This window comes from Ipomoea nil, unplaced genomic scaffold (assembly GCF_001879475.1).
Source record: "Ipomoea nil cultivar Tokyo-kokei standard unplaced genomic scaffold, Asagao_1.1 scaffold2144, whole genome shotgun sequence".
Lineage (NCBI taxonomy): Eukaryota > Viridiplantae > Streptophyta > Magnoliopsida > Solanales > Convolvulaceae > Ipomoea > Ipomoea nil.
In genome coordinates this window covers 4,375,740-4,398,817 of record NW_017618572.1, presented here as the reverse complement: position 1 = coordinate 4,398,817, position 23,078 = coordinate 4,375,740, and the positions used below count along the sequence as shown (strand labels likewise).

Genomic DNA, 23,078 nt, shown 5'->3' with positions numbered 1-23,078 from the left:
AATAGTCTGTGCATCGCACGGGAGACATACTAGTGAAATGTAATGATCACTGTTTCATGTTTTTCAAGTATGTGTTCATCTTGTTTGTTGTTGAGTATATAATATATACATACATAAATGTGCAAATAAATGTGCAATCCAACTATCAGCTTAGAGTTTTAGTTGAAATGGAGCACATGCTTTAAATTTATATCAGAGTCATGCCAAAGGTCATGGGTTTGAATCTCCGTGCCCCCCAATAAAGAAACATCAAAAATAATCAGTCCGCACACGGGAGGAGCGTGCGATCCAACTATCAATTTTGTAAACAATGTTTATCAAGACTATGTTACTATGCGAAGCACTAAGTGCATAGTATACTAATTGAATGATTATTAATTGATTTCATATAACCTATAGTGATAAGCTACTATTGAGTATTGACTTCTGCCTTATGTATGGAGTAGTATTAGATTTGTTCTCTTTTTCAATTTTACTCACTAACATAACAAGATAATAATGAGTTTAACCCTTTTTTAAGAAATTATTAAATCCGCTTTTTTCTTTTAGAATGCAAGCCTCTTATGTGTAGAATTCGATAGCCTCAAGATTATAATTTTGCCAAAATTTGTCAAGATATGCTCTTTTTCAACTCTTTTTAGGTAGTGTCATTTCATATATATAACTAAACATTGTGAGCTATCACTTGCATGATACTTTGATTTACAAAAAAACCCGTAACTGCTACCAAAAGGTGAGTTTACAGATTTTAATTTTGTCAAGATATGCTTCTTCTTTTTTTTCAACTCTTTTTAGGTAGTGTCATTTCATATATATATATATATATATATATATATATATATATATATATATAACTAAATGGTGTGAGCTATCACTTGTATGCCTACTTTGATTTACAGAAAACCCGAAAACCCACAACTGCTTCAAAACGGTGAGTCTATAGCTGCTTGATTTAAACTAAGAAGACTAATAGACAACTCCCATTAAGAATTCAACTTAAAACCTTGTGATTATCCAATCAACTACCTGACCAATTATGTTGTTGCCCAACTTGTATGCTCACTTGAATGTGCATGTCAAAGGTGCCAATTTTTCTGCCATTTTCGCAGCTTTTCTTACATTTATAGCAGTCTGCAATATTCACATATACCCACAGCAAAATTAAAAAAAAAAAAAAAAAAAAAAATCTTCTGTAAAAAATAATAAAAAAAATCAGCACTGACCACAACAATGCAACATTATACTTGTCAAGGGGACAAAAAGAGTTCTGTAAATTGACAAGCATAACAAGTCTGTAAAAACATTCCTGTGTACTGCTCTTGTCATGAATAACACATGCAGAACATACCAAGAAGAATACTTAAATTCTATAAAGACTATACAACTGTGGACCGATAATGAAGCAACTACTAATGCTTTTTAAAAAAATAAAACCCTAAAATAGTGTATAGAAAAATACACTTGGCGATCCTAGAAAGCTTTGAAGCTTATTCAGATATCACCATGATCCTGAAAATAAAATATTTCAAAAATCCCAAAAAAAGAAAAAAAAAAAAAAACACTTGGCTGTTTTAACATCATGCAAGCATAAAGCAAATACTGTCATTACCGTGTGCCATTGCAATTTGAATGTGACAACACGAGCACATGGAAAAGCTATATTAGAACACCAAAACTTCATATTACATGTAAAATCAAGAGCAAGAATGGTCGGAGAAAATGTCTCTCTAAGCAAGGCCTAGAAGCAGCTCTACCCTCTGGGGCATCCATTGAAAACTATGTAAAAACAGAATATAGTACGAGCATCAAATTAAACTAATGACATAAATAAGAAATATAAAATCAAGGATAGCATGGCATGCAAAAAGACTTCAAGATCAGGGTGCCTTTGTTTCCTTTCAGAACACATGCTACATTGAAGTGAGGAATGAAAATGATGGAACTAATAAACATGATTTCTTCATTTCCCAACTAAAGTCATCACACACAGAACAAAAGATGGTTTGCCTACCTAGGAGATCTAGATTTGATTAGTGGTTTATAGCAAATGTGAAATTGAACTAAGTATACAATCTAAAGGAAACACAAAACTATGCACTAATAGATAATGGTCAGGAATCAACTCTTCTGCAATAAAAGCTTGTTCTTATGAAATACTATATGATAATAATTAAGAAAAAGAAAAAGAAAAGAGAGCAGTAGCTAAACCTTCCCTGTCACTCTTTGCTAGTTGCTTCACATTGCAAATAAATAGAGGAATTTGGCATTAAATCCTTCTCCATCATTTCATTAATGATGTTCTTGGCAGTCATAGGATCTCCATTTTTCAGATGAAGTTCTGCAAGCAAGTTGTAAAGCATATTGCTTGAGGTATTAAACTTGGCACTCAAATCGTTTACATATTTGTATGCTTTCTCACGTTGATTTGTCTGGAACAAAGCCTTCAGAAATGCTGAATGAGTAGCACGACGAGGTTCAATATTCCCCATTACCATCCAGTCCAGATATCGGGAAGCAACATCCAACTGGCCTCGGATGGATGAGTGAAATATTAAAGCTTCAAACGTTATTGCATTTGGATGAAACCCCTTTTCTTTCATTTCATTCAGCACATCACACGCTTCATCCATCCTGTTGTTCTTACACAAATATGCAAGCAGATAGTTGTAAGCGGTTGCATCAGGGAGAAAACCAAGTTCCACCATCTCTTGAATTATAGCCCGTGCTTCTTCAATTTGACCTCGTTTACACCTAGCCCGAATCAAAATATTGTATCGACTCACTGACATTTCTGTGATTTGTATTACAAATTTAGCCATTTCAAATGAGTTCAAAGAACAAAACTTCTCAATCAATGCAGTAATTCCAGAGTTACGACATGATCCCCCGACCTTATTTAACACATCAACCACTCTTCTTGTAGATTCCATCGCAGAATCCTTACTTGGTTTAAATACAGGTAAAAACTCAAACGCCATTTGGGTGAGGCATATGTTTTCCAATTTAAACTCCTTCAACAAAGAAAGCATTGCTTCATAATCACCCAACCATCCACAATTGTTAATAATCATACTACAAACATCACCACTTTTACGCAACTTAGGATTCATCTCCAGAAGGATTCTGAAAAACATCAATCCAGATATTCTAAGCTGATTTAATACCATAAAAGTATTCCTAATAATTGGCCTAGAATCAAGTGCAGGAGCCACAGAACTCAATTTAGACCTTAAATCTTCTCCATCACTCCTAATGAATTCAATAATTTTTGTAACCTCATCAAATGCAGGATAACTAATTCTTTTGCTGTTTCTTCTGGATTCTCCACTTTTAGCTATCTTCAAATTCTCACTCTCTCTACTCTTGTTATGAATCATAGTTCCATTATGAAGCTGAACAGAAAAGCATCTAGATAGACCTATACAACTTGAATTATAAAACCAACTAGATTGTCTGATGTGAAGGGGGTATGAATCAAAATAAAAATTAGAAACTGACAAAAGAGAATATGAAGAGCTGAACAAAGAAGGATTTTTGAGAAATGGGTATGAATCAACATTGCAATTTGAAGGCGGTCGAGATGAAGAACTTAAAACAGTGGGCTTATTGAGAAACGAGAGTAAATCAAGATTGCATTTTGAAAGCATCTCAGATGAATAACTGCACGAAGAAGGCTCATTGTTGAGTAGATCGAGATCAGAGTTGCAGATTGTAGGACGGCTTGTCCGGAATGGATTTGAAGAGGGTTTAAGGGTTTTGGAAAAAGGAGAGAAAGTGTAGAGAGAGAAAAGATTTGGGTTTGAGAAATACCTTAGAAGCCCTTTATAGTACAAGTTTGGGATTTCCATTTGGTTAGGTCAGTTCTCTGAAGATCGCTCTTCTCCTTCCTCAGACCTCAGATGCAGGCCAGCCACCATGTAGCGCGGAAGGGGCTGAATCGATTTTCCGGCCAACGAATTCTTTGTTCGTTGAAGTGCACTGCATATAAATCACATTATTATGGCCTAAAGTTTCATATTTCATACTTTTCCCCACATGTAAATAATATTTTATTTTTGTGAGCCCCTCTTTAAGTTAAGTACTTAAGTAGGATTAACTTCTAAATCTAAAAACATTACTAGTATTTTACACGTGTGATAGGGTCTCTTCAACCATCTTGTCCTATGTTGGGGTCGTTGTGGACCAATGTAAGATTTCTAAGTCTTAATTTTCGCATTGCTTAATAAGTTTTAAAGTTAATACCAGCCAAGATCCCTCGAGTATAGTGGTTCCACCACCTATGGTCCTAAACTTTCAAATCGATCCTTTGTGATCCTCCGAATTTCAAAATCGACCTGTGGTAGTCCTTCCGTTAATTTTTCCGTCTCAGCCGTGAAATGTGGGGACATAATAGTCATTTCATTTATTTCCCACCCAATATATATTAATTCCATCATAAAATAAAATAATTCATCCCTCCCATGACCCTAATTCATTTCGTCCCACATGAGGAGGGCTATGGCCAACAACGATGAACTCACTTATGCAAAACAACCAGTCAACCACCATACATTTTTCATATACACTCCTTCGTTTCCAGCAATGATCACAGTAGCGGCCATATCCAAGAACAATCCATGTTCCACCACACCTTCCAAAGCCGAAATCTCCTTCCAAGCGGCGCATGAATCTTTAGTGGGAGTCAAATGTAATTGGAATTATCCGTCATATAAGGCTTACCACCGTCCAATCTCAACTTGGCTTCTCAATCCAATTCTCTGAACATCTCATGGAGGCGGAGCAGATTGTATTTCCAGTAGAATTGGACGACCTCGACGGGCATTGGGAGACCCGACCCGGCAAGCCCTGAGACAAGCTTCATCTCGTCGACGACCACCACGAACTTGTCGAACGCGGCCTCCACCATTTTCTCATACAACCACCATACATTCAATTCATTTACAAATGGACTTGGAGCCAGAGTTGCTACGAAACCTACTTTTTTCGAGTGGATGGTATTTCAATTCCTAGGTTGCAGGATGGAATAGCTCTCGTGAAAATATCTGCTGGTGGGTCGCGCGGATGGACTTCTCCTTTTGAAGAGAAAGATCTTTTTAGTTTACCCAGGCAATTTGTTTCCTCTCCTTCATTGTAGGGATGGGATGGATGGGGATAACTTTGATTGAATAAAAGGAGAAAGAAAAAGACAATAGATGTGCTTGGATTTGATGTTAGTGTTGTTTAATATGATATGCTTTTGTCCCTGTTTATGATCTTCTAATTGAAAAAGAATTAAAGCCTGCCTGCAATGCTCTTTCAATTTTTTTTTTCTTCATGTCTCATGAAAATGTCTTCTAAGGTTGTAACTCCCCTGCTCTTTCGAAATAGGTATTATAATGGGTATGAAACAGAAAAGGGAAAAAGAAACATGAATTGAAAATGTCTCTCTGAAAAAGAAGCAAGAACTTCTTGGTTGAGCGAGAAAATGAAGTTGGGGAAGACGAGAAAAGCAACAAGGATTTGGAAAAATGTGAAATGACTATTATGTCCTCATTTTTCATGGTTGAGATGGAGAAAATTAACTGAAGGACTACCGTAGGTCAATTTTGAAACTCGGAGGATCACAAAGGGTCGATTTGAAAGTTTAGGACCATAGGTGGCGGAACCACTATACTCGAGGGACCTTGGCTGGTATTAACTCATAAGTTTTACTTCTAAATTGTTAAACTTGCATGCTCATACTTTAGCTTCATTAGCTTTAGATCAGGTTCATGTTATGTACTGTCCATCCTGGCTCTATTGCTTTGCAATTCATTACTATATTGCAATTGCTTTTGCTTTCAAAAAAAAAAAAAGAATAAATTAGAAAGATAAGTAATAATTGTAGAAGTCTAAATAAAATAATAATTAAATAGTATATTTGAGTTATGCAAATTTTGAAAATCTTCCTTATATACAATGATTGATGTTGAATTACTTTGAGTGTTCTCTTTATCATGAATTAAAATCTTCAAATTAATCGATTTGGTAACTCTTGAAACAACAAGATACAATTGTCTGTAAATTTTTTTTGGAAAACAATTGTCTGTAATTAAATATTGATCTTTAAAAAAATAAATCCTGTGATAAGGCGAAATAAATCCTGTGATAAGGTGATTAACCTTAATTCTTGTTAATCCTCATTGCATAAGAGAGGATTAGAGAAAATTGTTTTCTTTGATTAACAACATACACAAACATCATTCATTCAACAGACATTATGAACTCTTATATCATCACTATAACAAAATAAATAATTCATTCTGACCCTAAGTTACAAGATATCATTAAATTTCTCAAAAAAAAAAAAATAAAGAAAATAATCAAAATAATAAAATTAGGAAATTAGGAAAGATTTGGAACAAGAAATACCTAATCAGTTGCTTAGTCGTTGTTGGCAGGGGAGGACGGGAGACTGCGGCCTTTGTCGACGACAGGGGACACGGCTGTTGGAAAATATTTGCAACATCAACGCGCGGGCTGGAAACCTTTTAAGAGGCACGGGCACAAAGGGTATATGGCTTAAAAGAAATCTGTGTCGTGTTATAATAACACTACTTTAAAAGCGTTATTTGCCCGGTAACGGTGCAGTTAGAACCCTGACACGCTTTCGACAGGCTACACAGACCTACTACGGATAGCTTGCACTAGCAACCACATAGGCGAACCTGACTATATATATGTAACATCCCACTTTTCTTAAACTTATTTACAGTTCTAAAACCAAAATCAAGACAAACTAAGCAGCAGATAAACAAACTTAAATAACAAACTAGTGGGAATGTAACTGCCACAACCACCTTTCCACGGTGATTGCACAGGCTAAGGGTAGAACTAAAGAGAAAATTACACTTTTGGTCCTATGATTATAAGGGGCGTGTTAATTTTAGTACTTGACTTTGAAAACTAACAATTTAGTCCTGTAACTATGCGATTTCTAGCACATTTGGTCCTCCTGGCCAAATCACCGGCAAAATTTGGCCAGAAAAATGTAACCCATTTTTAATTAAATATAAGTGGGGGGCAAAATGGTCATTTCATGCTCTTCCTCTCCCTTCTCCTCCCTTCTCCTCCCTTCTTCTTCGATCTTCTTCTTCCTTTGCAGCAACGACCAGAAACCGCCACCTCCATAATTCCTTTGCAAATTTTGAGGGGTGTAATAATGTGGATTATACAAGAGTAATTTATTAATTAATCATTATCCTTCTTTGTTCAGCTACCATAAAATTAGGAAATAATTTGGTACATCATTTACAGAAAGTTACAGATGGCCTTCTTTGGAATCTCTTTTTATTTATTTTTTTGTTTATTGCCCATAGAAGATCTTGAGAAAGTTACAGATGAGTATGACGAGGAAACATCCGGCCCGTCGCGGCGGTGGCCTTGTCATCTGCCAACTTTCGACAAAAACGTACTCAGATGTGTAGTCGTCGGAGTTATAGAGCAGCAACGTTGCAGAGCTTTGCGGTTTCATGGTTTAATGGTGGAAGAGATGGATTGAGTTAGAGTTAAATGAGATAGATCTTAGGTTTTGGTCTATTAGGAATAGAAAATTCAAACCACAATCGCAATCCCAATTTGGTGAATTGAATTTGAAAGTATCAACTTGTAATTCTATATGTATGTGTATCGGAAGAGAAAACATAGCAGGAAGATAGAGTCAGCGTTTCTGGTCACCTGCTGCCGTTCGCGTTCGAGACAGCCTGAAGAGGAGGAAGAAGACTCACTTTCCCTTTTCTTTTTCACATGAAATGACCAAGTTGCCCCACGAATTAAACAAATAAGAATAGAGTAAAAGATTCCGGCCAAATTTCGCCGGTGATTTGGCCGGGAGGACCAAATGTGTTAAAAATTGTATAGTTACAGGACTAACTTGTTAGTTTTTAAAGTTAAGTACTGAAATTAACACGCCTCTTATAGTCATAGGACCAAAAGTGTAATTTTCTCTAGAACTAAATCATTAAGTCAAACTAACATTGAAATTACTTAATTAAAGTCACCTGGGGAAAAACACCCCGGTGTCTATCACCAAACATAAGTATCATAAGTCTACAATCCATCATCATAACATCATAAAAACAAAAATAGTTTAGACTATTAGATCTATTAAACTAATCTAACTCGATCAACTCTCAAACGCTGGGCCCACCTGAAAGGGGTTTTGCAAAACAACAAGTATACGAGTAGAAAACACCTGTTAGCACGAAGCTAAGTATAACCACACTCCACCCTGTAAAGTACTACAGTATATACTTTGGAAAAACATTTGCTCACATTCTCAAATTAAGCAATCTCATCAAATAGATAAACTTTAAGATAAACCACAAGCTTTCTATATGCTCGCAACTTATAATATCAACATGCATGCTTCAACGATAAATATCTTACCAACATAATCACTCTAACACACACCCAACATAGCAAACTCATCATAACGAACTCATGCTATCGAGCAATTCCGTATTATCAATTAATAAGAAATTATTCTCATGCTTTAGAGTTCCCATCATGCAAACTAGATATATAAGACATCAATATGCAACTAAGGCAATCATACTCGATATACAAACTCGGTTAATTATTCTCAATATGCAATCTAGTACAAACATTCTCATTATGCAATCTTGTGCAACATTCTTATTATGCAATCTCATGCAACATTCTCATAATGCAATCTCGTGCAATACTATACTCAAATGCAATCTCGTGCAATACAATAAGTATATTTATACACTCGTTTGTAAATAGAATACTTTTCGGTGGAGGTCTCTTAGAGCCACAAGGACTCGCTTGCTTTCATTTCTTAGAGTCGCAATGACCTGCTTTCTTAGAGCCGTAATGACTCGCTTTCTTAGAGTCGCAATGACTCGCTTTCTTTACTAATGGATGATGTAGGAACTTCACCATAGCGTGAACGAACCTATCTCAGTACGACTTCTAGCTGACCTATGCTCAATCTCATCCACCGAACCACTCTCTTGGTTCTAAACTCATCTCTGTGGAATCAGGTATCGAACTTTTAGTGTGCACACCCCCTAACCAGGATTCCAAGCCTGGCGGGAAGTTTCCAACCTTGTAACGTGGGAATACGCTGCGTTACATACACTTGGACCGCAATGTCCATTTCTTTCTTCCGAGAGGACGTAGTCCAAACGGGTCCTCCAAAACAAGGTTTTCCTCACCATAGATATATATAGATATATCGCTCATGCATCTCATATATGCAACATTTAACTTATGCAAAGAGAAATGCACATACTTCACAATTCATTCTCAAAAGACAAGATAAAGATGCTCTACATGGAAATGAGATTTTTGGAAAATAATATTTAGGCTCACATTGGCCACTTATGCACTTTTAAAACATGATATGCTCAAAATGGCATTTACTGTAACCATATGCTTCTACTTTCTATTCGCTGTGAAACTCAACAATTCAATAAATCATGCTTGAAACTCATAACTTAAAAAATCTTCTCAAATACACTTAGCAAGTAGTTAGCATGCTATCTGAACTCAAAAATATACTCACAGCAAACATACTCAACATTATGAACTTGGTAGTGAACTTCAACACTTTTTTGTAAATAATTTAGGCATGCTTTGCTAGCGAAAACCAACCATTTAGGCTCATGCTTTTCTAACAACTCTTATTCACAAAGTTTTCATGCTTCTCTATTCAAATACTCACATATCATCAGGAAGGTAAAGGCAAGCAAATCCCAAAAGCAGAGAACTCAGATAAACATTTTTATGAAGCATTTCATCACAAATTCTACAATAACATGCTCATTTTTAATCCAAATTCAACAAGATCAAAGCCCAAACATGCGTCAAGACGACCCCGAGGTACCGAGCCACAAGGGCCCGTGACACCTGGTCCGAAACGACACGTAGCTGAGCCGCAAGGGCCCGGCCACTGCACAGGGAGCAACTCACGGACCTTAGGGCGGGGCTTAGCTAGGCCCGCCCCCTCGAACCACCAGATTGCCGGCTCTAGGCAACGGCCCTCTCCTAAGGCCGTTCCTTAGGCCCGGCTGACCACGGCTCTAGCCAACGGTCCCCTTGTTGTCCGTTGGCTGGGGCCGGTGCATTGTCTGGTGCATACTGCCTGTGCACCAGATGGTTTCTTCTCATCTGCAAATCAAACTCAGGCAATTCTAACACATCCAAAACATCAACAACACATCATAGACAAGTAATAAATCACTTCATAGCTCAAACACTTCAAAAATCTAGCATTTCTACTCATTTCTACCTATGAAACAAAGGCTTCACAGAGCCAAAACTTAAGATGGGAGTCCATGGGGTTATACCTTTGTTGTTTCCTGTTCCTTCTCTTTGTGTGGTTCCCTTTCCTTTCTATCTCAGGTGTTACCCTCCTTCACCACCTATTTCCTCAAGCAAACATAGATACATACTAAGTTTAAGACAACTTAGAGATGGAAGGTGGAGAATGCAAGGTTTGAGAGTGAAATGGATGAATAGAGATGGTGGAGCTTACTGTCTTTGCTTCCTTTCTTCTACAGAGCTCAGAAAATGGAGAGGCAAATAAAGAGGATCAGGAGAAACAAGATGAGAGGGTTCTATTTATATGGGTGCAAAACCCTAGGTAGATCACCAATGATTGGTTGATGGCAAAATAGTAATTTGGTTGAGTTCTACAAAATATCAGGCAAGCCTGTGGTCTATCTTGCAACATGGACCATAGTATAGGAATGAGATTTTAAATAGTTTGGGGTCAAAAATACATTTTTCCAAAAATACTTTCTAGACAACCACTTAGTTTAGATTTCTCAGATTTCTCCCGGTTTCACTCAGATTGACTTTCGGGTCAAAAACTTGGTACGCAATGTACCCGAAAATTTAAGATTTTTGAATTAAAATAAGTTCCGGTGTTGAATTCACTTAAAATGTAACCCAAAACAATTTATTCAAACACCAAGTTTATCTCAAAAAAATTTATAGAGTGAAAAATGGCTATTTTGGAATTTCTTAAAACCAAATTTATAAAATAAAATTTTGGGTTGTCACAATATATGCTCAAACTAAAGGATATGAAAGGAAATCAAAGAAGGAAACTCCCTTTGAGTGCCTTGATGAATTGAGAAGGATTGCATATTTATACTCATGAAACTCTAATTATGGCCATGCATTCACGTAAAAGGTGGAATAACTAAGCCTTGACCTTGATTTTTTCCATTCCCATGTTCACATAATTGTGTGGGCAAAATCACGTGGATCCAAAAAATTAGGACATGAGGTTTGCGTTCAAATTTGAACGTATTTTTCCAACAATCTCCCACACGTTCAAAGTAGAAAGCTAGAAAGGATAATGTCTGAGCAATACAAATGAGTTGATCTTAATGTCAGTGTTTGTGAACTTAAACTGACACGTAGTGACACTGAGTAATTTTCTTTCCAAGAGTGATATGAATCTTGAACTCATCGGTTGGATAAATTTTAAACTCTAATGAACACACCAACTCAAAAAAGCAGGTTCTACGAAATTCAAACTCTTTGACTTCTTATGAATACCCTTACAGCACGTTTGGTTCACGGAATGAATTTTGAGGTAATAGGAATGCTATTCCATAAGGAATGGAATAGGCAAGGAATAGAATAAGAATTGTATTCTATTGTTTGGTTCGCAGAAGGAATAGATTTAGGAATTATATTATAGTGTTTGGTTGATTTAAGGAATAGAAATGAAATATGTTTAAAAGACATAAATACCCTTATAAAAATATGTGATGGTGGCGATGGTGGTGTTGGTGGCGGTGGTGGTGGTGGTGGTGGTGGTGGCAGCGGTGGTGGTGATGGTGGTGGTGGCGGTGGTGGTGGTGGTAGTGGTGCTAGGGTGGTGGTGGTGGCGGTGGGGGTGACGGTGGTGACGGTGACGGTTGTGGCATGATGGTGGGGGCGGCGACGGTTGTGGTGGTGGTGGTGGGGGCGGCGACGGTTGTGGCGGTGGTGCTGCTGGGTGGTGGTTCTGGTGATTCTTGTGGCGGTGGTGGCGGCGGCGAAGGTGGTGGCGGTGGTGGTGATGGTGGTGGTGCTGGGGTGGTAGTGGTGGAGGTGGCGGTAGCAGTGGTGGGGGTGGCGGTGGCAGTGGGGGCGGCGATGGTGGTGGCGGCGGCGACGACGATGGTGGTAGTGGTGGTGGTGGTGGCGGCGGCGGCAGTGATGGTGGTGGTGGCGACGACGGTGGTAAAATAGGATAAATTTATATATAGGATAAAAAAATTAGGTTAAAGAAAGGGGTAAAAAAAAAATAGATTCTAAAATCTATTCCTGAGCGTTCAGTAATAGGCTAATACCAGGGGGGACCTAGTAATAGCTATTACCTTATTTGAGGTAATAGGTTATTACCAGGAATATTATTCCTGGTAATAGAAATGGTTACCAAACAAAGGAATAGGCCTATTACTGGGAATGCTATGCCATTCCCGTCCTATTCCGTGAACCAAACGGGCCATTAGTATTCAAGTATGTTATGGCTATCTCAATATAGACTTCTACCCTGTCAAAGTCTATCTCAACATAGACTTTTAACTCTGACAAGTCTTACAGCATTATAGATTTTTACGTATTGTCAAGTCCATCTCAATACAGACTTGTAACTCTATCAAGTCTATCTCAATATAGATCACCATTAAGGCTCATAGAGCAATTAAATACATAAATCAATTGTAAGTCTTTTCTTTCTATCATAGACGACACTGTCTTTGGCAATGCAAATGACAGTTCGTGAAGCACAATGTATATGTAATGAAGGTGTTGGACACCCCCCACAATTGCACGTTTATCAACATATTTCTTAGCCACTCAGCTTCTTGGGATACCCTCATTATCTTTCATAAGAGAAGGTTAACCTTTTCCACTCAAGTCAGGGATCTCTTTAGGTCTACCTCAAAATAGACCACCCCAATTGAGTATAAGACACTAAGAGCACTTTTGTACTCAAGTCATTATGCGGTGAATTCATTAGGTTTGTCTCAACAAAACCACCCTTCTCAAAGAGTTATGAATTCATTAAGAGCTGTAGCTCAGCCTCACAAGTACACACATTGTAGGAATGACCAACTAGTGTACTATTTTGTAACTCTTTTCATGGCTTCGTTTGACCACAAAAGTGGGACCCACCACGAATTCATTACCACTTGGACTTTAAGTCATTCCAATGACTAATCCGCATAATTAGCCTTCAAGTAAGTTGATTTTCTTGATCAAACTTACATGAACTTTGACGAGTACTTCGTTTGCTCGTGAATAGTCCCTTGAGATTTTCATGCTTAACATGAAACATTATCTTTTATCATTATTCTCAATACCACAGGGAAACTTTTAGTGAAAATATAAGGAGTTAATCACCCCCACAATACAACACTTACAAATATTTTTGTCAAATGTATTTGATTTCTTACCCAGACTGATCTTTGGTGCCCAATATTAGCTCCTTTGTAGACTGAGTTATGCCGATTTACTTTGTGGAGCATTATTGTAGCTCCGCACTTTGCCTGATGCATACTCAATAGTTGAATATATTTCAACAGACTTGGTTATTTCAACCCATCATAATTGCCCTTTAAACAGGAATTAGAGGTCTTTCAAGATGACTCAACCAAGAATTTAAATAATATATATACAAATGCTCATTGTTAGTAAGCCATAGAGATAATGGTGTCCACATGCTACTTCAAGTTGAACAACATAATAACAAATTTCACCTCATATTCTTACAAGAAATTAATCTCATACACAAAGAATATGTTCAAACTAACATTTATTAGGAAATATCTCTCAACAAGGTGAATTCAAAATTGCCACATGCACAACTTTTCCTTCACTTGAGGAGATTAAAATTCATATAAAGCATTCATATGATGCAGATTAATATTACTATTGCAGTACTTCAACAATTTCTATTGCAACGCTTTGATTGTTTAACAACATATGAAAGTCGGCCACATTTCATATGAAGATCAAGTGGCGCTCTAACTAGTCTGTATGATCAACACCCCACTTCTTGTACTCCCAGGTCGAGTGGTGAAACCGAAGTTTACTTAAAAATCATCTTCCTAGACAGAGTATTCAAGAATGATGACTTTTCCATGCTATCACCACAATGTGAGTAAAACCTTAGAATTTAGTCTCAGTACATAAAATTCAGGTATTTGAGATTAAGTAACTGTAAAGCATATATGTATCTCATCAAATAGTGCAATGTTTGTAACATATCCACAATATAACACATAATGTTATAAATTCGATATGTGCATATGTACACAATTTATAAGCTTTAAATCAGATTGATGATTTAATCACTTAGCATTAGTGTTAAATCAACACTTCTGACACAACAAAATCATAAAGCTTATCTATGTGAATAATAACAATTCACTTATCTTTGTGTACACCGCTGTAAATTTTCCTATAATATTCAAAGCACTCACCATATAAAAAACGGTGATTTATAAAATGCTTGTCACAGTATATATTTCACGTTTCAAATGCTCTCAAAACATAATAATCAAATGGATGCAAAGATATAGGCAAACCATCTTCTAAATTATGCCATTATGATAGCTTTAAGGGGATATGGTCAATGCCCAATAATATATGATTACTTGTGCTAAAAATAATCATTTGCATATGATAGTCTATTATCATATAAATATGATTGTGTCATATTAAAATATGAGGAAACAAACCTCATCAGAGTATGGTCAAAGTTCCGATATGAACCCAATAATTGTTTCTGTTATACTCCCTTGCTTAAAGGTTACACATCAGCCGAAGTATTGTGCTTCACCAATATTGTTCTGTATGAAGTTGCTGCCTTCCATTGCTAATCTCTGTTGTTGCTACACCATCATGTCGCCAAAAATTTATTATAATCTGCTCCATGATTTGAGTAGTTGACTGTTGCTATAATAACGCTTTTAATTGTTGGAAAATATTCGCAACGTCAACGCGCGGGCTGGAAGCCTTTTAAGAGGCACGGGCACAAAGGGTATATGACTGAAAAGAAATATGTGCCGTGTTATAATAACACTACCTTAAAAGCGTTATTTTCCCGGTAACGGTGCAGTTAGAACCCTGGCACGCTTTCGACAGGCTACACAGACCTACTATGGATAGCTTGCACTAGCAACCACGTAGGCGAACCTAACTATATATATGCTCAGACTAGAGGATATGAAAGGAAGAAATCAAAGAAGGAAACTCCCTTTGAGTGCCTTGATGAATTGAGAAGGATTGCATATTTATACTCATGAAGCTCTAATTATGGCCATGCATTCACGTAAAAGGTGGAATAACTAAGCCTTGACCTTGATTTTTTCCATTCCCATGTTCACATAATTGTGTGGGCAAAATCACGTGGATCCACAAAATTAGGACATGAGGTTTGCGTTCAAATTTGAACGTATTTTTCCAACAACAACCTTTGTCGACGGCAGGGGACTCGTCGCAGAATCACAGTGGAGGAGGCGGCGGCAGGGGCTAACGAGAGACGACGACCTTCATAGATGGTAGGGGAGGACTCATCGTAGAATCACAGGGGAGGTAGCAGTGGTGGCAGGGAAGGACGGGAGACGGCAGTGTCGGCTTTTGCTTCGTCGACGGCGATGTCGGCTTTGGAGTCAGAGTTTGCCGTCTAGAGAACTGCGGCGTCTATGGTTAGAGGAAATGGAATTTAATCGTAAATTTAGGATTTAGGATTTAGCAAGTCCATATTATTGGCTCATAATTTTGTGTATTTATGACAAATTATGCTGTGCAACTGTGTGCACCATGCATGGTACGGAATTGAATCCATAATTTTTATACTATAGATTTATAATTTCTATACTATAAATTCATAATTTCTGTACTATAAATTCAATCATATCACTATTGAGTTTTTGAGTTGGAGTGAGATAATAATTGTTGAGGTGAATGATGAACACACAAAAAAAAAACTAGAGAAAAAATCCCAACTAATGAGTACAACTTCAGAAGGGTGCTTGTCTTGATTATTTTTCCTGGAATCCTGGTGTCACTGTACTGTGCCCTTCATATCTATATTAGTTGTGTTTTTTATTTTTTTTTTGGGAGAAAGTAGCATACTAACTTGGCATCAGCTCTTATATAAAAAAAACATGGCATCAGCTTCTATCAGTCTGCTTTAACTTCAAAGGCTAAGATCATAATTCCCAAAACCACATTGAGTTTCCCTCCATTTCTATGCATGCAAACCTAAGATAACAACAGAATTAAGCTTCACACCAATCTCTAAAATAGCCTTAATTAATCAAATCAGTGTAAGAAATTAAGCATAAACAAAATGAACATCGCCACAGCAATGATGAACTAAAAAATAAGGAAACTGGCAATCATAAAAGGAGTAAATTAAGTTGCAGCGTGGTTGTAGAGAGAGAAAGAGGCGCGGAGATCGCATAGATTTTGTTGCAGCTGTTCAATCCAAGTTAGAACGAGAACCCATTCGAGAGATGGGGGAAAATCACGAGACCGCGTAACGATATAAATCCATCGACGTTCATAAATGCATAAAGAGAAGGATAAGGGAAGTACCGAAGCTCGCGGCAGCCGTGAGAATCCTAGACTCCAACGCACATTGGTCGAAAAACCCTAAATTCAACAAAGTGAGACGGCGGCGATGGAGGAAGACGTCGAGGAAGCGGCGGGGTTGTGGACGACGATGGCAGCGATGCGGCAAAAGCGGTATGTTTTGAGGGTTTTTGAGATGTTGAAAATTGTCTAAGTATTACATTTTCACATCGACAATAATCAGACGGTCTCACACAAGTATTTGCCTTTTTGGTTTCATGAAAGTTCAGAAAAACAAGTAATCCTTTCGAGATCATCTTCTGAGGCTAAATTTCAAGCCTGGGCTGCAGTCTGTGGTAAAATTGTTCTTCTGTATTGCTTAGTTATAATCTTTATAGTTTTTCTTATAGGGATTTGTTTCCTCCCGTTGATTAGCAAAATCATTTGCTATGTTGGAGTTCTATAAATTTGACATAGCTTTGTATTTAAGAATCATCTTCTTCATTAATAAACATTGTCAATATCTTTCAATTCCTTTGACGTATATTGCTTTGTATATTTTAATATAATCAAATTGAAATGAATGCTTTGATAACAGTAGGTATTTTTATTTATTTTTTTTTCAATTAGCTTTTAGCTTAAACTATTATGGAGTACCAAATAGAAGCACATGGTGGCCACCCATCCACTTGTATTTCTTTATACATAAATGGGAACTTTGTTTTCCAAAAGTTTGGCAGTGTCTTTGTTTGATGGTTCTTTATAACGTAACTACTCCGATGATAATACTAAAAGAATCAGGAAAAATGGTCTCCTCTCTTGTACAGCATTATTGTAGATTAAGATTCATTGGTTGTGCATATATAGTACATTGACTTGCATCCTACAGAGTTTTCCTTTCTTCATCCAATCCCTCTACTTTATTGCAATGGAACAATCTTCTTTTGTCAGTTCATCTGATTATTATGATGTTTTCTTGAACTTTAGAGAGGAAGACGTTCGCAAGAACTTTGTAGACCATCTCTATAGTGCTTTAGAACAAAGAGGGATTTACACTTTCAGAGATGACGAGAAGCTCAAAAAGGAGAAGTCCATTTCACCGGCCCCTGGGAAGGCAATCAAAGAATCATCCATTGCTGTTGTCTTCTCGGAGCACTACGCTGATTCTACATGGTGTTTGGAGGAACTGGTGAAGATCATGGAGGCGAATGGGCAGGTGGTTGTTCCAATTTTCTATGGTGTGGATCCATCGACGGTGAGGAAACAGAAGGGCAGTTTCGCAGAAGCTTTTGCAAGACATGAAAAGAGGTTTGAGAATGAAGGGGAAAAGGTGAAGAGATGGAGGGAAGTGCTGAGAGATGTAGCCAATTTGTCTGGATGGGATGTGGAGAACACTGAAAATGGGTACATCTTAAACTCTATACATACCTCATTTTCAATTTCTCCATGTCATAATTCATACCAAAATACAGATCAGATTCAAGGTTTGTCTTAATGATAGGAACAAATTGTTCAATTATTAAGTGTCTTGGATCTTGCTATGATTAGAGCAAGTCAACTTTTCAAAACCACAGTTTGCATCCTCTCAGCTCAATTTTTCAATATGTCCATTGACTTAGAGACTCTTATGGACAAGCATTTTCACATTTTACTAACATTTTGATATTGGGAACCCATGAAACTTTCTTGAAATGTTTTTGGCTATTTCCCTTATCCCTTAATAAAAGGGAAAATTGCATATTTTGTTTCTAAGTCATAGGGTAATTGTATAATTCGTCCCTATTCCTTAGTCGTGCTTTGAAGGAAGCAATATGATAAAAGATTCTTTCCATAAAAGATTTAAGAATAAACAATGTGTTTGAAGGAAGCAATATGATAAAACGAAGGCTTCGCCACAAAAGAGTGCTTATTGTTCTTGATGATGTTGACCACATGGATCAATTGGAGTACATGGCTGGAAACCCTGATTGGTTTGGAAATGGAAGTAGAATCATCATAACAACAAAGAATAAACACTTGCTTATTACCCATAATGTTGAGTCTCTGAGACTCTATAAAATGAGTCTGCTAGATAAAGGTGAAGGCTCTCAGCTGTTTAGGCAGTATGCCTTTAAGAAGCAGCCGCCTACCAAGGAATTTGAGGAGCTGGCTACTCAAGTGGTGCGCCTTGCAGGTGGCCTTCCGTTGGCTCTTAAAGTTTTGGGTTCTTTCCTGTATGGCCGAGACATTGCTGAGTGGAGAAGAGAAGTGGTGCGGCTTAAGGAAATCCCAGAAAATGAGATTTTAGAGAAGCTTAAAGTGAGTTTTCATGGTCTCAACATAATTGATCAAAAGATTTTCTTAGACATTGCATGCTTCTTTAATGGGAAGAAGAGAACATCCATAACAAGAATACTTGACAGTTTCAAATTCCACTCTGCCATTGGTATAAAGGTTCTCACAGAGAAGTGTTTGCTAACTGTTTCAAAAGGTCGCATTTTGATGCATCAATTGATACGAGAAATGGGTTGGCATATCGTTCGCCAAGAGGCTTTACATGATATAAAAAGATATAGCAGGTTGTGGCTACCTCGGGATATTTGTCAGCTAGTGACAGGAAATGAGGTAAGTGCAGTGCTCTTCTGAAAATTCAGAAGATCAAGTATCTTTTCTTTAGTATCTACAGTTCTGATTTAGCTTAGGAGGTTGTTTTCCTCTGGATTTTTGCAGGGTACTGATAAGATTGAAGGTATAGCATTGAACTTCAGGGTTGCAACAGATGTGAAAGTTAGTAGTGGAGCCTTCACACACATCACCAAGCTCAGGCTACTCAAATTTCATAATGCAAATGCTTCTGAAGCTCCTAATTTTCTCCCCGGAGAGTTAAGGTGGCTTGATTGGCATGGATATCCTTCAAAGAATTTGCCTGTTAGTTTTGAAGGAGAAAAACTTGTTGGTCTTAAAATGCAATATAGTCGTGTCATACAACTTTGGAAAGGCTTGAAGGTTTATCTGATTATTCATTATTTATTTATGCCATTTTTTTTTTGCTTTTCAATCATATCATGTAAGGTTCTTATTTCTCTTTTATGTTTCACTTCTACAGGTTTTGGAAAATTTGAAGTTCATCAATCTTAGCCATTCTCAAAAACTAATTAGGACTCCGGATTTCACAGGAATACCAAATCTTGAAAGATTGGTACTGGAAGAGTGTACGAGTTTGGTAGAGATCCATGCTTCGCTTGGATTTTTGAGAAACCTTGTTTTACTGAACCTAAAGCACTGTATAAATCTAAAGAGGCTTCCAAAGATTATTCATTTAGAAAAGCTGGAGACTCTGATCCTTTCAGGGTGTTTGAAACTCGAAAATTTTCCAGAAATTGGAGGTCATATGGCTTGCTTGGTAGAAGTATATGCAGAAGCTACTGCTTTAAGAGAGTTGCCATCATCAATTGAATACCTAACATGCCTTAGCTTGATAAATTTAAGCTATTGCAAACACCTTGCAAGTCTTCCAGGTAGCATCTGTAGATTGAAAAGTCTGAAAACTCTTGTTCTCTCTGGTTGTTCAATGTTCGACAAGTTACCAGATGAATTGGGACAAATGGAGTGTTTAGAAGAACTCTACTGTGATTATACAGCCGTCCAGAAACTACCATCCTCCATTTCACATCTAAAGAAACTCAAGATCCTATCATTTCGTGGATGTAAACCTCTGGCTTCTCGATCACGGGGTTCATTATTCCTTTCTTGGCTGCTACCAGGAACTTTTCAAGATACCAATCCCAAAGTTTCTCCCTTTCCTTCTCTATCTGGTCTATCTTCATTGGCAAGACTAGATCTTAGAGATTGCAGTATGTTAGATGGAGGCATTCCTTCTGATCTTGGAGCCTTGTCTTCTTTGGAAGTTTTAGATCTTGGCAAGAACAAGTTTATTGGTATCCCAGCTGAAACCTTCTCGCACCTCAATCGACTTAGGGAACTTCATCTGGCTGGCTGTGAGAAGCTTGAAGCTTTGCCAGAGCTTCCATCAAGTATAGAAGAGGTTTATGCAGATGAATGCACAGCCTTGAAAGGGAACATGGATGTATTTACAAAATGCCCGAAGTTGTTCCGCGTTTCGTTCACTAAATGTGATCAAATAATTGAGGATCACCGTTATAGTCACATGATTGATGCAATATGGCAACACCTTCTCAAGGTAACTTGTATAATTGTTAGGATCAAGCGTTACCACTATGCCAAAAGCTAATAGCTAGTAGTGATAGTAAAAGTTTATTTCTCCATACCACCACATTTTTCAAGTGGTAGGGTGTGGACTTGGCCCTTCACCGGCCTCCTCTGCCCAACAATCCCCTAGCCACCTGATGTTGGATTTGGCCCTTCACCGGCTCCCCCCAACAATAATCATATATTATCTGCTCTAGTGTTCTTCCACTGCAGTGCACATAAACTAAGAGTGACTGATATGATCTTTCTATGTGGCACAGGGACTATCTTTGGTAGATGATGATGTTTGCATCTGTAATCCTGGCACTGTGATTCCTGAGTGGTTTACGTACAAGAACTGGGGACCTTCAATTTCAGTGAACCTGCCTCAAAATTGGTACAATAACAAATTTATGGGATTTGCATTCTGTGTTGTTTCTGACTTGATAAAAACTTCATCATCTGAGAGTCGTGGTAGTTTGAGTAAAACATATGGAATTGACGTGGATTTTAGCTTCAAAACTAATAGTGGTCGTAAGACAAATCATGGATTAAGGATTGGGTATATGGGGACTAAACAGAATGCAGACTGTGAGCTCACTTGTCTGGCCTTTATGTCATTTGATGGGTTTTGGGCATCCTACAGTCATGAGGTTCACAGTCCTAATGAATGGTGTGAAATTGAGGTTTCTAGTGATGGCCCCACCATGGTATATAAAGGTTTTGGAATGCGACTTGTGTACGAGGATGATGTTAAAGAGAGTGATGAAGATGTGATGATCCATACTAGCTCTAGCTCCAGCTCCAGCTCCAGCTCGTCTCAATCTGTTGGGAAGATGGGATTATTTCCTGCAATCTTCAATGGATCACAGTATGTAAAGAAGAAAAGAGCTTGTTTTCGTTATGATGTTCAATTCTCTCGCCTCCCACCAGAGGCATTTCTGGATTCCTGATCCATTTTCATACACATCTTTCACTATATTTGCTTTGCATTAGCGTTTATGACCTCACTACCTTCAACTTATGTATGACCTCTTAAACCCCTGCTTCTTATTTTATCACAAGTTGCTATTTCCACTTTAAAAAGCCATTCTCAAGCTTACAGTTACAGAGGGGACTTTTGTCCAATATATGTTCTTGTTTTTTAATTGTCACTACTGCCTTAACCTTAATTCTTCCTCAACTCTTGTATGTAGGCAGCATAGTTGATTACATTTCAGAATATATTTAATTTGCTTCATATAATAATCAAAGTTTAAGTTTATTTCTGGTTATTTTTGCTAACTTGTCTAACATCGGGGACCATGTTTTTGTCTAAGTTAGGAGGAAACACTTTGAGCTATATTTTTGCTTGTCTATTCTTATGACTCTTGGAAAAAAAATTGTTCATATTTGTGAATATTAGGATTTAGTTTACTTTATTTTGCTTTTCCTTATATATATTTCTCTCAAAAAGTAGTTGTTAAATTTTTCTTTTTGCTAAAAACATTTGAGATTGCACATTTTAACCCTCTTTAGTGCTTAAGAGACTCACCTTTCACACACTCACCACTAAGTATGAAATGCTCAAGGCATTAGTTGCACCTATATTTTATCCTATATCATTCCACTTCTCACCATATTCATCTCAATATCTCATCCTTTAGGTGTAACTAAGTTGGACCTTAGCTTTATTTTTATTGATTAACCTCTTCATGCTAAGCTCCACTTATCCATATGGCCTTTATTTTCACCCTTTGGTTGAGTGCATATGTTTTGGTTTTTTGGTTTGTTTGGTGGTTTTGCTTTATATTATGAGGTTTTTAATGTGCATTCAATAAGGCTTACACCATGTTTATTTGATGAAAAACATACTTGTGGTATGACTCTACTGAGTAATTAGGCCCCTTACTGAGTAAGTATTGGATGTCTTTTCAAAAGATAGAGTATCATATCTTAATATACAAAAAAAAATTATTGTTTCACCAATAATTTAATTATCCACTTTGTAACTAGGCTCCTTATTGCGTAAGTATTGGACGTCTTTTCAAAAGGTGGACTATTGCTTGATTAAATGTTGAATTTGCTTGCTTGGCTCTGCTTTGATGCTTCCAATTGCATTTTTGGAAGTATGAGCATACGAAAAATGACTAGTTATATGATTTTCCACTGAGTAACTAGACCTCTTGAATATTTGGCACACTAAATTTTATTTTGCAGTGTTGGTTATGATATCTTATTTAACTATTTCAATTTAAATGTTACTTTTTTTGATTGCGTTTTTTTTTATATTTTTTTTATTTTTTATTTTATTTTAATTTTATTATTATTATTATTTT

At 37.1% G+C, this 23,078-nt stretch overlaps 1 protein-coding gene and 1 pseudogene across 1 annotated transcript; one reads left to right on the top strand and one right to left on the bottom strand.

Annotated features, from left to right (window-relative positions):
* Positions 1-919: 919 nt before the first annotated feature.
* Positions 920-13,112, bottom strand: LOC109148761 (putative pentatricopeptide repeat-containing protein At5g43820). Its single transcript, XM_019296484.1, has 3 exons — positions 13,106-13,112; positions 2,209-3,978; positions 920-1,190 (listed from the first exon to the last, which is right to left on the bottom strand). Exon 2 carries the CDS (start codon positions 3,846-3,848, stop codon positions 2,217-2,219), a length of 1,632 nt encoding a protein of 543 aa, XP_019152029.1. The 5' UTR covers positions 3,849-3,978; positions 13,106-13,112; the 3' UTR covers positions 920-1,190; positions 2,209-2,216.
* A 4,260-nt stretch (positions 13,113-17,372) lies between these two features.
* Positions 17,373-21,910, top strand: LOC109148765 (annotated as a pseudogene).
* Positions 21,911-23,078: the final 1,168 nt, after the last annotated feature.